A 15,073-nucleotide genomic window follows, 5' to 3' on the forward strand; every position below is an offset into this window, starting at 1 on the left:
CTCTGTGGCCCAAGTGGTGACCTCGTCTGGATGCCAAACTGCAGAGGGGCTGGCATTCGGGTGGAGAGGAGGGAGGGCAGGGCACAGCCGGCACCTGGCTCTGACCCCAAGCCTGGCTGCACGCATCCCAAAGAAATCGGGTCCCTTTACCCTCAGAATCAAATTAAGAATCCAAGTTGCATTTCTCATGCAGAAATGTGGGACCATTTTTTAACCCTTTCTGGACAGTAATTTGAGCCATTTTCTGCATATTGAACCCCCTTCTCTCCCCCTCTCTCCCAGCTCCTCCGCTGTCTGCCCAGACACATGGAGAGAGCATGAAGCTGATTTTCTTAAGGTCGGTAATTATCCTTCAGTGAGGGGAGGGGCTCCTTCCTAGTGGTCCTCACGCGCACGGGGCTCTGATGCCGGGCTGCCGTTCAATACCGGGACGCCTCCTCCGGGCACCTGCCTTTGGAGGCAGCTGACACGGCCCCTGGGCCAGCAGGTCTCCTTACCGGAGGCACCCTTCATTTCTGATCAATAACCAGCCAAACACCTATTTCATCCATCGGCCTCCGCCCCATGACATCGCTGCTTACAAGAATCACATCTACCCTAGGAGGATAAAAATACGCTACCGTCATGAAAAGTCAAAATAGCATGCATGGGCTCTGAGAGCACTTGCGAGAGAGGAACCGTGGCAATATTTCCCCGAGAAGAATCAGCGTGTGGCCTCCCAAAGTGACTGCTCAGAAGGGTGACACATTAGGATAGGTTCTTCCCAAGGAGGACTTGGGCGCAATGCAGGCAAAAGCCCCGACTGCATGCCACAGACGTTAATTTCTCATAATGATGGGACCCAAATGTCCAGCTTCATTAGCCACCCTCCCCAAAGCTCCTCTGAAGCCCTCACCTTGCATTCACCCTGGCCCTGCGGTCTCTCAGCCCAGAGCTGAGGAAGGGCAGGACAAGGCACCAGTTAATGTACGTCTGTGGGTCACAGAGCTGTCTTATACGCAGGGAGCCATCCCGGAGGACAAAGCTGAAATCACTCCCTCTCAGGACCACGGGATGCCTGGGGGGAGCTCTGGTCTCCGGTTGGTCGGACCAGGTCGCACCTGGTCGGTTTCAGCATCCCCGCCCATCTCTGGGACAGACAGAAAGCATTCACAGCCCGTCTTTTTCATTACAGGTTTCTGCCCATAGTTTTATCCAGTGACCCATTGCTCTGGTTCACAACTCTTTGGCTTGTGCTATATTTTCCTTCTTCAAATGGGCTGCATTACTCAAATCTTATGAAAAGATAATAATAATAAACTTAGAGCAGGGTATTGCCCTTTACAAAGGAATTCGGAGAAACTGTCAAGGACCAGGGAAGATGAACGGAAATCATTCTAGTGGATGGAAAAATTGAATGAGAAAAAATGTAGGGAAGCAAGAGAAGGCAGAAGGCTGGCACTCACATTTCTAAATATCTGAAAGTTATTTGTACATAAAGTAAAACAGAATAGATTTCCACTGGGCAAGAAGACGAGGCTGTGGCCCAGGATACCCGCACACCGGCTTCTATAGTTCAAGATCCCTGAGGACCCTTGGCATCGTCACCTGGCCTCCCCCGGCTTCAGCTGCTTGGCTTACAAAATCAGAGAGTTAAGTTCAACGACCTGCCCACAATAAAAATTCTATGGTTCTGTAATGCATGACTAAATAATAGAAAGCACTACTCTGCCTTTTCAGAACATTCTGGTTTTACTTCTAGAGATAAAAAAAAAAAAGAAGACGAGGTTAGCAATCTGTCCTGAATGGGTGTAAAATAAGTCTGCTCAAGGCCAAGGGTCTGAGACCCTCGGAAGGGTTGCTGGTAAACCCCCCGGCCAACCCCTCTTCCCCGTCTGCAACATTCAGGAACGAAGATGCTGGAAGTGGGGGGTCAACAATGTGACTCGGGGAAAAATAACAGGTAGGGGTTTCCTAAGGTAGAGAAAAGAGGCGAAAAAAATCACAGCAGACAGTATTTTTAAAATGAACTTCACCTAGGCCCTCATACAGTCCGTCAGAGCTCCCTCCCCTGCCACCCATCTGAGATGGTCTATACGCAAGGGAGTTCAAACCACAGTACTGTGGCTCCACGGGATATATACTGTCAAGGGATGTACCGAGAATTGTCAGACAAAATGCACTTGAATTCACCCTAATGTCAAACAGACTGTGCAGGACTTTGGTGGTGGTGGTGGGGGCGGGTGGCAGAGAAGGCCAGTGGTGACACCCAGCAGCCAGGGATTGGGTGTAACTTCTAACACACAGTGGGGACTCTGGCTGACAACGGCGACGAGCCAGAGAGCGAAGACCTCAGGGCCATCCTGGCAGGCCCCGGAAAATCCGGCAGGGGCGCTGGGAGGATGAAGCTTCTTTCTGCGTAGTTCCCTTCTCTTCTGGATCCCAGGGTACGTCTGTCTGGGATCACCTCTTTCGGTCAGCTCACTTTTTCAGCTCCACATCACGACTTCCTGCACAACTGATCTGAAATCGACTGCACGCTCACTTGATCTCTCATTAAAACAGGTTGGAAACAGTGCGCTGGACTTTTTCTCCTCCTGTGTTGTGGCAGCCAAGAGAACTGTGGGTCAAGTCTTAGTAACTCAGCAGCAGATTCCTCCGAACGAATGTGCTCTGGCCGTGGGACAGGGTTGTGGGCAGGGAAAAGGGACCGACGTGCATGCCTTCTGGGGCTGGGGGGAGGTGGGAGAGGCCAGGAAGACAGCAAGCAATGTTCCAGGGAGGGCTGTCCAAGGGCGGGGCTTTTTGCATGGCTGACCTGCTCCATGGAGAATGAACTCTGCTTTGCCTCGTGGGTCAAAGGTAACGTACACTCGACAGGCTTACATTTTATAATCTGAACTGTTCCTTGCCCACAGCGGGTGGGCAGGGCTCATCTGTTGAATGAATACATATGCACGTAGCTGCAGGGGTCAGGAGGAAGCCAAGCACAGATCTGGGCAATGCCACCCACCTCTCTCACCTGATTACCTTCCTCCCTTTACTATTTTTGTTTCTTTCTGTCTTCCTGGTATCCTTCCCCGAACCCCTTCCTCCATAAGCCTTCTTAAATTCTTCCACAATTTCACTGCGTTCCCTTTGTGCATTTTTTTTTTCTTACTCAAAGAAAATGGAAAACATGCAAGGCTAAGACCTTCAGTCCAAGGCAAGACGCTTTCTTTTTCTTTCCCAACAACTGCTATCTTTGAAGTTAAAAAAAAAAAACAAAACAAGTTGACTCTCAGTTTAGATCAATTCATTACAGTGAGCCCAACGTGCTTGAAAAAATGGAGTGTTTGGCGTGATTTGACAATTCATTGCCCAGAAACCTAGGAAGAGAGCTCACTAAATCAGCCAGCAGAGGGGTCCCGCTATTGCAATTATGTGGTCTGTGAGGACAAAACAGAGCTCTTGGGGTTTGTAATTAATTTCTGGAGGAAGAGAAGGTAGGACACAGTGTTCCCTTGATGCTTCTAGAAACAAGCAGAGGAACCCGAAGATGAAGGTCCCTTTTGATGGCTACCAGGGTCGCCTCCTAACATGCTTCCTTTTCCCTTACAACATCGGTCAGCCAGGTTTTTCATTCCTCAGCCCTGAGTACTTCTCCACACCAATCCCCACCTTAAATTCCTCCATCCTTCATCCCTGTGCAGGCAGTGGGAGGACCCTGGGCACCTCTGGCCCCACCAACTGCACCTACGGCATCCTAGTAGCTTCCTGACTTATCTGTTGATTAGCCATCTTTTTAAAAGGCCACACGGTTCCTCGCTCAGAATGATTCTCATCTCCAAGACTCTGACCAATGAACACAGGGCGAGGAGGAAGGAACGGGTTGGAATGTGGGACGGCTGGTTTGGAGCCCAATGTCAACAGGGAGCCCGCCTCTGAGGCCGTGTCCTGGGCAGGCCCCTGCCCTTGCAGGCCATGGCAGCCCCTCACTGAAGAGGCAGCCCCAGGGAAGCACCGCAGAAGCCACTCGGGAAACACTGAGACGGGCGGACGCCTGCGGGCCGGCAGCTTGAGCCTCAGCCCGGGCAGGTGGGAAGAAGGGCTAGGTGAGGCCGAGATGCTGGTGGGAAATGGGGTTCTGGGCGGGAAAGGTGGGCACCCGACGTCCAGGGCTCTCCAGATCCAGAACTCGGCTCCACCTCTTTCCCCTCCCTGAAGTCCAGCTGAGAGTCTGTGCTCACGTGCTCTGGCGTGAGAGGCGATGATTGCCCCACAGACACGGCGGGGGGGGGGGGGGGCGTGGGGTGGGACTTCTCACACAGATGGCAAGGTCTAATCACTTCTGGAAAAGGCTAAATCTTCCTCCCTGTGGGGGCTGGAGAGGGAAGAAGAAAGCCCGCCCTAAGGGGGACAGAGGAGGCAGATGGCTCGTCCTAAGGCAGCATCTTCCTTTTCACCCTTCTAACACTCCCACAAACATCCCTCCCGCTCAGCCCCTTTGCCCAACCACCATCTTCGCAGAGGCTCACATGCTGCAATCAGTAAAATGATCTTTGCCTTTCCAGAAAGGAAATGCCTTTGCTGAACTATTTCAAGGAGTACGGAACCGAGCACACATCCCACCTCTTCTGTGGACCTCTGAAGAGTATACACTCCTTCTCCTTCACTTTCCCCAGGGAGGACCCATTATGGTGTGAATATCTGTCTCCTTTCTCCATCGTTCTCTCCTTTTCCCGACCCCAGGTCCCCAACAAGGCAATCTGGACCCCAAACTCCCTGCAACAGCAAGCAACGACCTCTGAGGCATGAGCAAAGTGGGAGCGTGGTGATACCACTCATGCACGCCTGGGAGTCGGGGGGCTGCTCGTGCAAATGTGCACACGCACCCCGACACGCCCGGGAAGGGAGAGGCTGGGGTGGGATGCCGCTGTGCCTGAGTTATCCAGGATGGAAAGATGTTTCCCCGACCTGCCCAAGGTCATTCAGGGAGTGTCCCAGATGGATCGCTCATGCTGTCCTCTCTCCCACGCCACTCCCAAACACGAAGACAGGCTCCGTCCCCTACCTAACAAGCATCAACATGATGGCTTCCCAAGCACTGAACAGGCGAGACTGCAGCTGCTGGAAGAGGTGCTGTGAACTGAATAAAATCAGGAGGTGAATTTGCGGGAGAAGCAGCCCACATTTACATAATGGTCTGAGGGCTGAGACGCATCGCCCTTCCCTCGGCTGCCTCTCTTTCCCAACCTCGGCGAGAAACTGCCCCCACGGCATCACCACTGAGGCGCACACCTGAACACACACTAGTCACCCTAGTTTGGAGTGGGTTGGGGAGTCAGCATGGTGGGGGGACAGTGACATCTCCAAGGTCAAAGCCCGTAGAACGCAGGCCAACGCCAGCATCGAAAGGCCATCAAGCATCCTCCCAGGTGATGATGAATAAATTCAGTAGGAGGTGGAGGGCAGGGCAGGGGGCAGGTCTCCCCAAGGGTGCAGAGGAGAACGGCTCGGGAAAGAGAGAAACCCAAAGAAAGCTTCGTGGGAATCCACTGGCAGGAGGTGTGATGAGAGACTAGAAGCATAGAAGAAGGGGAAGGAGAACAACCAAGGGGACCAGAGGCAGAGGCAGAGGCAGAAGAACCAGGCACATCTGCTTCAGGAAGGGGAGCCAAGAGAGGGAATTCTTTGCCAGACAAAGCCCAAAGGAGGGAGCGTCTTGTCCTGATCTTGCTGTCTCCATCCCACCGACCCTCTGCTTTTAAGAGCCAGCACTGACCACAGACCATGTGCCACGATTCTTCCATCATTTTCCAGGACCAACCAGCCACAGACTTACTTACTTCAGGGTTAACGAGAGAGGCTGAGAAACCCATCTCCTCTCAGAAGCACCCGATCCCAACACCTGAGTTTGTCAACATGAAAAGTACCCACACTTTGTGGATTTGACTCAAAATCCGCCTGAGAGTATCATCTTTTCTCAACACCCACAGTATCCAGGGGGGAAAGAAATCACACCCAGAAATTTCTATCTGCCTTTCTCTCTCTTCAACAAGGTACAGGTGACTAATGTCCGCAGCAGCGGGGGAAGGTTTTCAGGTCGAAAGGATAACAGGCAGAGTGCGGAGATGAGCTACAGCTGTAGGGCTTGGGTGCCGGCCTGCCGGGCAAACTCAGAGAAACTGGTCTGGGCGGTGTGGGGTGGTCCCGATTACTAGGGCAGTGCCCACACCACGTGCCAGGGATGGAGGCATGTCCCGGGGCAGGGTTTGTTCCTTGAAAGACTGTTGAACCACGTCCAGCCATTCATCAGCGTGAGGGGACTGGAAGCAGAGCTGAGTTTGCACCCACTGGGCACATCATTAACAGAGTTGTAAAGAGAAGCTGGTTTCCCGTTCCCAAGGGGCGCTCAGGGAGCTGGAGGGCGGGGTGGGAGGGAGGCAGTCAGGGTGGAACCCTGCACAACCATATTTCAAGCTCTTGGCATAAGTTTCGGTGGGAGGCAGCTCCCACTGCCTCCCTATGGAAACAGTGAAAGATGCCCACCGGGTTGAACACAGCAAGAAGTGTTAACTCAGAGAGTTCTGCCCACAGGGTTTAAAAGAACAAGTCCTCCAGTCTCAGCGGGAAAGCGAAGCATCCCACTCAGCAGGATGCAATGAATAGACACCATATGCCCTTGGTCAAGATGGAATGGTTAGATCTGCATTCCTTCTCACCCCAGGAGGCTTCTTTTCCATATCACCCGCATCTCCAACACACGGGAACACCCAGTTCACTCTTTTCAGTAAGGTTCCAACAGCGTTCAATCTCCTACATCCAAGATGATGCTCTGGTTTGACTCAGAAAACCGAATGCAGTAAGAGCCTGCACCGAGGCGCCCACCTGCCTTGAAAACTACACCCTGGACCCCTACCCAGGCTTACGGAATGTGTACAATTCTTAGACTCAAACTCACGGACTCCACCACTCCCTACTCTGCCCTGCAAATCCCCCTACCAACCAAAGCATGCGCTCCCGGTTCTGAGGAAATGGAGAAGAGGGAACAGAGGCTCCGATTCATTGCTTGTCAAAGAGGCAAGGGGTGCTCAGTTGACTTAAAAGAGTCGAGAGAGAGACAGAGACACGGAGACCCAGGGAGAGGGGGGGATGCCAAGAGGACAGGGAAGCCTGGAAAGAGGGGTGAGGCCGCCGGGAGTCTGGGGGCAGGCCCCGGGCGGCCGCGCTCACCTGTGGATGTTCATCTCCCGAGGAGGGCGGTGGGCCTTGTCGTACGAGACCTTGGCGAAGACGCCGGCCACGATGACGAAGGCGATCACCCCGCAGGTGATGTAGACGGTGAAGTTGGTCTTGTCCTTCTCCGGGTCGTACTTGTTCTCGGGCCCTGGCGACACCACCTTGGTGCTGGGCGTCTGCACCCACACCGGACTCTGGTAGTTGGTGCACTGGCGCTGGTCCAGCTTCTCGTGGCGCTTCTTGCAGCAGAAGCGGTAGTAGCAGGTGCCGCAGCAGTACAGGTAGCCGCTCTCGCTGTTGTTGCACTCGAACTCCTTGTCGTACTGGCCGCTCACGTCGTAGTAGCCCCAGCACGTCTCGTAGGTGACGGGCGCGCTGGCCGCCGCCGCCACCGCCGCCGCGGGCTGCCCCCGCCGGCTCCCCGACTCCGGGCCACCGGGCGCCCGGACGGTGCCGTTCAGCTCGCGGCCGCCCCGGGCCAGGGCGCCTCCGGGCCGCCGGCCCCCGACGGCCGCGGCGCCGGCGCTCAGGGTCCGGTTGGCGGCGCGGCCGCGGGCGCCCCAGGCGCCGGGCAGCAGGTCCAGGGGCTGCAGCGAGAGCAGCGGCAGCAGCAGCAGCAGCAGGAGGCGCCGCAGCGCCATGGCGGGGCCGGGCGGGAGGGCGCGGGGAGGCTTCCGCGGCAGGCCGCTCCCCGTGCCGGCCGGGCTCCGAGGGGGCCGCGCGGGCCGGGCTGGAGGCGCGGGGCGGTCAGCGGCGCCGGGGCGATGGCGCCATCGGGGCGCGTGGGGCGGCGGCGGCGGCGGCGCGCGGTGCGCACGGACCAGCCCGGCGCGGGCGGCCGGGACTCAGGCTGCGCGCCGGCTCCGCGCTCCCCACGCGGGCTCGGCGCGCCTCCCGGGCAGCCCCATCCCCCGCCGGCGGCGGCGGCGGCCCCGCGCGCGGCTCGGCTCAGGCGGGACCCGAAGCGCGGCTCCCGGCGGCGGCTGCGGCGTGGTCCCGTCCGGGCGGGTCCTGCGGGACAAGACGGGGAGCTGGTCACGGGGTGGGGCGACTGGGAGGCGGGCGGCGGGAGGGGAGGGAGCGCGCAGCCCTCGAGGAGCGAGGCTGGGGCCGGGAGGGGCGCGGAGCCCGCTCCCGAGACGGGGCCCCGAGGCCCCGGGCGCACGGGCCGCCCGCTCCCCGGCCGCCAGCCCCGCGGCGCGCCCGCGCCGCCGCCGCCGCCGCCGCCGCCGCCAGCTCCCCGGGACGGAGCGGGCGGCGCCTGGGGTCGGGCGGCGAGCTGGGGAGCGCGCGGCGCCCGACCTCACTCACTCACCATGCCCGGCTGCGACTGCAGAGGCGGCGGCGCGGCGACCGGAGCGAGCGGCCAAGCCGGGAGCCGCCTGCACGAGTGCCGGAGAGTGTGCGAGAGGAGCGAGGGAGACACCCGCACGCGCGGGAGCGCCGCGCGGGGAGGGGCCGGCCGGGGCCGGCGGGGGCGGCGGGGGCGGGGAGGCGAGCGGAGGGGGGCGCCGCTCACCGCCGCCCACGTCTCCACACCCGGGGGAAGGGGGGGCTCCTCTTCGCCGCTCCCCGCTCGCGGCGCCCGCAGCTAGCTCCGCGTCACCAAAGCCCAGGATACCGGTTCATCAACGCGGCCAACAGGGGCCCGGGAGCCGGCCCTTGGCGGGGCCAGGCCCCCCTGCCCGGGCCCGGTCCAGCCCTCGCGGCCGCTCCCGCCCCACCCCAGTCCGTGCGTGCGCGGCCCGAGCGGGAGTTGGGGTGTCTGCGAGCCTTTGCCTCTCCCTAGTGGCGACGCTCGCAGCAGAGGGAAGCGGTCAGGCCCATTGCTACAGGTTCCTAAACTGAGACCAGGGGTCAAGTCGCTCCTCTGAAGTTACTGGGCTACCAGCGAGCAGGGCCTGCGCGCTCCTCCTCTTGGGCACTCTGCTGCGCACCCAGCACACAGGCAGCCCCAGCGCGGGAGAGCACCTCATTGCCTCTTTCCGGGGACTTTCCCCAGAGTGTTCGGGAAGAGTTAGGGAAGCTCTCCTAGCCTCTGAGCCTCAGCTCTGAAATTCCTCCGCTTTAGCTGATGGGGGCGGGGGCGGGGTGGGGAGGGGGAAAAGGGGCGTTCCTGCGTGCTTACTGCTTGGGTCTGGGAAAGGAGGCCTGAGTCTAACTTTCAAAGCCATGAGGCCACCCAAGGGGGAGTTACAATCCTCATCTTTGACCTGAGGGGGTGGAGCTGGGGGCAGGAAAATGAGAACAAAAAGCGACGTCCAAAATTCTGCCAACAGTCCTGGCCCTTTGAGCAAGTGCCCAGGTACTTAGGTTGAAGGCAGGGGACAGTTCATCAGGGTGTGGGCAGTAGAGATTGTCCCCAGAGCTGTCCATTCAGTCTCACGTGTGACCCAAATCAAGGATCCCCCATGCAGGAGTGGCAGAACGCCTCTTCTCAGAATCCGGAATGGATCAATTGGAGCTGAAACCCAGATTCCAAGGCCCCTGAGGGAGATCTCGATCCTAGGATGGGAGGTTCACAGACTCCCCTGGCAGCTCCCCACTTGCTTCTATCTCTCCATTTCCTGCCTCTTCCCCTGCACCCTCTCCCACTCCCCCAATTCTCTCTACTCAGCTGCCACCCTCTTCTTCATGAGTCTGTTCAACAAGCATTTATTTTAGTTAGTGCCTACTCTCCACCCAGCACTGTGCTAAGTGCTGAGATAAAAGCTAAATAAGACAGTCCCTTTCCTCAAGGAAGGGGAGCTTGTAAACCACTGGGGAGGCAGACAACAAATGATGAACTTATCCATAGTTATGTCCCATGACAAAGGTGGGCACCGAGTGTGCTCTGAGAGGCACCCAGATGACAGGCACCCAACCTAGCCCGGGAGGGGAAAGGTGGAATCGAAGGCAGTTTTCTCAACGAGATAAGGAGCAGAATCTCGAAGTTAATACAGCAAACAAGAGGGGAAGGACACTCCCAGCAGAGGGAGCATCATTCACAAAATCCAGAAGACAGGAGGCAGTGGGGTGTGCGAGCTGGGGAGACAGCAGCTGAGCATAAACTTGGAGGGAGTCTTCCAAATAAAGCTGGCAGAAGAGGGCTGTATCCCCTGCCAAAGAACTTGAATTTATTCTGCAGCTGATGGAGAACTATTGGTGGGTTTTACTCAAAGGGAAGTCAGTCAGATTTACATGTTCACTGGATCTCTAAGTCAACTGGAGTAAGGAACACTGGATGGGAGAAGAGAGATATGGAAGCCTTTCGGATAATCCAGGTAAAAGAAGATGAAGGGGTGAAGTAGGTTTCTGGTAGTTGGTGGTCAAAGGGCAGGTTCAGGACAGCATTCGTGATGGTCACGTGGAAATGCCGTTTAGAGCTCTAAGTGGTGCAATTCAGCACAAGCGTTAAGCTCAGGACAGCAGATAAAAGTATATATCGTAACACACACACATACATTTGGGAATCATAAGTACAAATTTTTTACCTTCAGACTATGTGCAATTTTAAAGCCAATCCCTTCCTTTTCTCTTCCCTGAGCTTTCACCTCCCCATCATTATTCCAAAATTGGGAGCTTCCTAGCAATGGGTAGAAACATGCCTTCTTTGCGTGGGACTCTAACAGAATTTGATCGGTGGCACTAAGTAAGGGAAATTGCTTTGGTTCCTCAGACCACCCTCACAAATATGTTCTGAACCTCTGTGCTCATAGATGGTAGCATCAACAAACTCACAGAAAATAGTAGATCTCAGAATTGAACAGGATGTTAGGGGTTATCTATTCTAACTCTTATTGAATGCAAAACACTATACATCTTATTGACACTTTGCCCTTTGTAGTTGACCAGGCTGGTTGCCCACCAACATTCATTCCCCTACTTTCTCCTTCTAGTTTCAGTACCTGAATTGTTGACTGTATGGAAGCGTCTTTCTGTTGCAGATGTGACTTATTAAAAAGTGCCTAAGAATCATCTTTTTCAACACCTATACATACAACTTCAGAGCGCTCGTAGGCTCAGGAGACAGTGACCCAATCGCTGGCTCTAGAAGACGGATCCCAACTGCACTGAGCCAATCATAATAATCCCATTGCCCTTGCCAGATTAGTTAAGAATGGATATGTGATCCAGCTCTGGCCAATGCTAAGTGCGGGAACTGTTGGGAGATTCTGGGGAAATTTTCCTTGCTCTTCTTTTTTAAGTGTTGTTTCCGTGGAGGTTATGACCATGGGGGGCTGAGGGGGTGAGGCAGGGGGGACAGAAACCAGTCATTAGTTGAAATTGATATTCAGTTTGATAGTCATCAGTGCTGCACAAGAACTATCTCTGCCCTTCCAGGCAGACTGTAGAATTGCAATTCCTGGCCCATTAGTGAGCAGGAGGGGAGAGTGACTTAGTACCACTGGTCAAAAATCCTGAGCAAAAATGGTGCATGTCATTTCTGAACCAGAGCATCCAGTTGCCACTTTAAGACATGGAAGAGCTCTCGTTTTCTCCTGCCATGGTGACCAGCGATGCTCCAGGTGGGAGTGGCTTTGTCAGCCTGGAAGCGATGTCAGTGAGGAGGCCCCACCATGGACACGTAGCCTGAGTAAAACTGAACTCTTCTTAAAGCCACTGGGATTGGGTCTATTATTGCAGCGTATCTTAACCCATCCTGACTGATACACTGAGGATGACAGAAGGAACATCATGAAGCCATTCAGGGAACTTTGCCCTAGGCTCTCACAACTCCGATCTTCCAATAACGTAAGAGAATTAAGTTTCTTATGTCAAAGCCTCTTTGAATCCAGAGCTTTTCTTACGTGCAGCCAAAGGCATCCTATGGATATAGCATGTATTTTCTGTCTCCATTCTGACTTAGGGTTTCCACCTAGCTATGGTAGACAGATGATGGCCACTCCTTTTCACAAGGGGTGGCGTCTGTCTGTCTTCCCTTTGAGGCTAGGCCAGCCTTTCGACTTGCTTTGCCTGATGGCACGTGGCAGAAGTGATGCCCAGCCAGTCTGAGTCTAGCCATTAAGAGGCCTGGCGCCGTCTTCCTTTGCATTCTTGAGATCGAGCTGCCATGTAAGAGGCGTGGGCTGCCTGTTATACTCTGTGAGGAGGAGTGAGACCACCACGACATGGAGAAAGACCCTGGGAGACAAGATGCCACCTTTGGCATTTGATTCCCAGTTGAGCTCCCAGCGGAACGCAGCAAAGGATGGGACCCAAGTGAAGCCAGAAGAGGAATCATCCATCTCGGCCCCGGACAACCCACCGAATCATGAGAAGTGACAGACTGATGGTGTTGTAGGTGTTTGAAACCATTAAGTACTGTGATGGTTTACTACAACACAACAGACAGCTAAGTCCATCCACAGATCACAGCACGGACGCTGAACAGAAATGTATTAGGTGCAACTTCCAGCCACTAGATGTCCGAAGCTATTTTTTCATGAGCTGCTGTATGAATTTGCTAGGGCTGCCATCACAAAGTACCACACACCAGGTGGCTTGCAGAATAGAAAATGATTGTCTCGCAATTCTGGAAGCTGGAAGTCTGAAATCAAGGTGTTGGCAGGGTTGATTCCTTCTGAGTACAGGATCTTTTCTAAGTGTCTCTCCTTGGCTTGTAGATGGCTGTCATTATGTACACATGATGTTCTACTTGTATGCATGTTGGTCTCCATGTTCCCCTCTTTTTATAAGGACATGAGTCATATTGGATTAGGGCCCACTCTGATCACTTCATTTTAATTTTATTACCTCTTTCTCCAAATAAGGTCACATTCTGAGGCCCTGGAGGTGAGGACTTTAGCATATGAATTTGGGGGGTGGGAGAGGGGAGGCACAATTCAACCCATACACCTACTGCATGGAAGGGTGATGTGCTCTGTACAAAACATGATGAAAACGTGTGCAGATGAAGAAGAAAGGAAGAGAGGTCACGTTTGCCATCTTTTATTAGAGAATTGCAGTTTAGGTCACACTGGAAATGAGTAACTCTTTTTTTATACCCTTTTCAAGACTGAAGCAATTGCTCAAGAGAAAGAAAAGAGATTCCAAATAGGCAGCACAGGAAAGGGACTGCCTTCCCCTGGCATTCCCCACCTAGAGATGGAGTTAAGGAAGTTTGCATCCCGTCTAATTAGAACTCTAGAATTGTGGCATTTCAGAATTTGCAAGAATTCATATCCTCTAGACACTTTCTTCTAAGCAGACCTCTGGTTAGCCAGACAAGTGAGGGCAAAAATGAGCTCAAATTATCCCTGTGCCTAGCCTGGCCCAAGGTTAACTCACTTCTGCATTCACTTATTCATTCTTTATCATTTATTCTACCAATTAGCCCTTCAATAAATATTTAATGAGCACCCACTACGTGCTAGTCCAAAATACAAACAAATAAATTATGCTTTCTGACTTGAAATCTGGAATCCTACATAGGGCCTCATAGAAGTGCCTTCCCTCTACCACATACCAGATGTGATCGACTAAATGTGTCCCCCCAGAATTCATATGTTGAAGCTCTAACACCATCCCCATGCCGTGTGAGGACACAGCAGGAAGGCAGCTGTCTGCAACCCAAGGAGAGAGCCCTCACCAGGCACCAACTCTGCTGGCACCTTGATTTGGATCTCCACTCTCCCGAAAGGGGAGAAATAAATTCCTGTTGTTTCAGCCGCCCAGTTTTTGGTATCTTGTCATGGCAGCTGGAGCTAGGACACCAGAGATTGAGAGGCAAAAATAAAAAGGTTTGAGAAGACTTCAGAAATGTTTTTCCCCCGAGCTGAGTGTCCAGCAGTTCCCTAGGACACAGACTCTTTTAGTTAGGTCGTGAGCTACACTACCAGGAGGATGCCTTAGCAGATTCAAAGCACCTTGGAGACATGCTGGAAACACAATTGAAGAGTCTAATGTGTGGGCCACATGTGAGCTCAACATCTTAACAGCTTCTTGAGAAGCTCTCCTTAAGGGGCTGCTTTCCTACTGTGATCATCTAGGGCTATCAAATGTGGTTTTCTCCACGTTTGTTGTGACATTATTAGCAAAGACAGGTGAAGATGCATGCACTTTTATACTTTTAAGCCCAAGACGTAGAACCCTACTGTTAGAATTGGTCTAGCTATTGTGACTGTCTTAAGAATAAGGTCACATTACAACACTAAATGATTGAGAGTTTGGGGCCTTCCCCCCTTTTAATGTAGGTAAAGCTCTTCTGTATCCCCAAGCATGTACTGAGTCACAGAGTAGCTCATTTTAGCCGTGTGTTTCCTGGGTAAACTTGTACCGAATCATTCTCAAAGGACACGTTTAGCTGGATCTATGGAATGTGATTTATCTCCATAGCATTGCATCCAGTCACTCCTTATGGTAGGACAGGCTGTAACAGTGTTCTCTGCTATGATGCCCTCCTCCTGTGCCCAGAGCAGACATCACTAATCAATTAACGAACCCTTTCCTGCTGAGACCAGGCATAGCCTCAGAAAGCCCTTCCACACACAAAGCTCCAAATAGCCAGCAGAGATTAACTATAGCTGGAATTAGTACGAGAAATAAATCCTATTTGCCTAATAGCTCAGTGAGAGGCGACAGTCATAGTGGTTCAAGCATAGTTCTGTTACTTTATGTAGGTGTGGTTTTAGAATGCTGTTCCAATTATACAGCGTTATTGCCCCAAACAGAAACATTTATGAAAGGAAGGGGGTGAGAGGGTGAGGGACATCAACGTCATTGGTCATTATGTGCTTTTTACTGAAAGACGTCACTGATTTACAGCTAGAAGAAATGCACACCGGGGTTAGCACTTCCCGAGAAAAGTGATAATGAAGTGTTTGCCAAACGAATGCCAAAGATGATCATCATACAGCCTCTCTCAGATATTCATGTGCAGATTCTGTGCATT

General features: G+C 53.6%; 1 protein-coding gene across 4 annotated transcripts in view; it reads right to left on the reverse strand.

Moving 5' to 3' along the window:
- SHISA6 (shisa family member 6) overlaps nt 1–7,841 on the reverse strand; it is a 248,741-nt gene extending 240,900 nt beyond the window's left edge. For all 4 annotated transcript variants that reach the window (XM_067714334.1, XM_067714333.1, XM_067714332.1 and 1 more), the window contains exon 1: nt 7,195–7,841. In XM_067714334.1, the coding sequence (XP_067570435.1) occupies nt 7,195–7,841 (647 nt within the window). The remainder of the gene's footprint in view (nt 1–7,194) is intronic.
- Between the last annotated feature and the right edge of the window lie 7,232 nt (nt 7,842–15,073).

Source organism: Pseudorca crassidens, chromosome 19 (genome assembly GCF_039906515.1).
Source record: "Pseudorca crassidens isolate mPseCra1 chromosome 19, mPseCra1.hap1, whole genome shotgun sequence".
NCBI classification, from domain to species: domain Eukaryota; kingdom Metazoa; phylum Chordata; class Mammalia; order Artiodactyla; family Delphinidae; genus Pseudorca; species Pseudorca crassidens.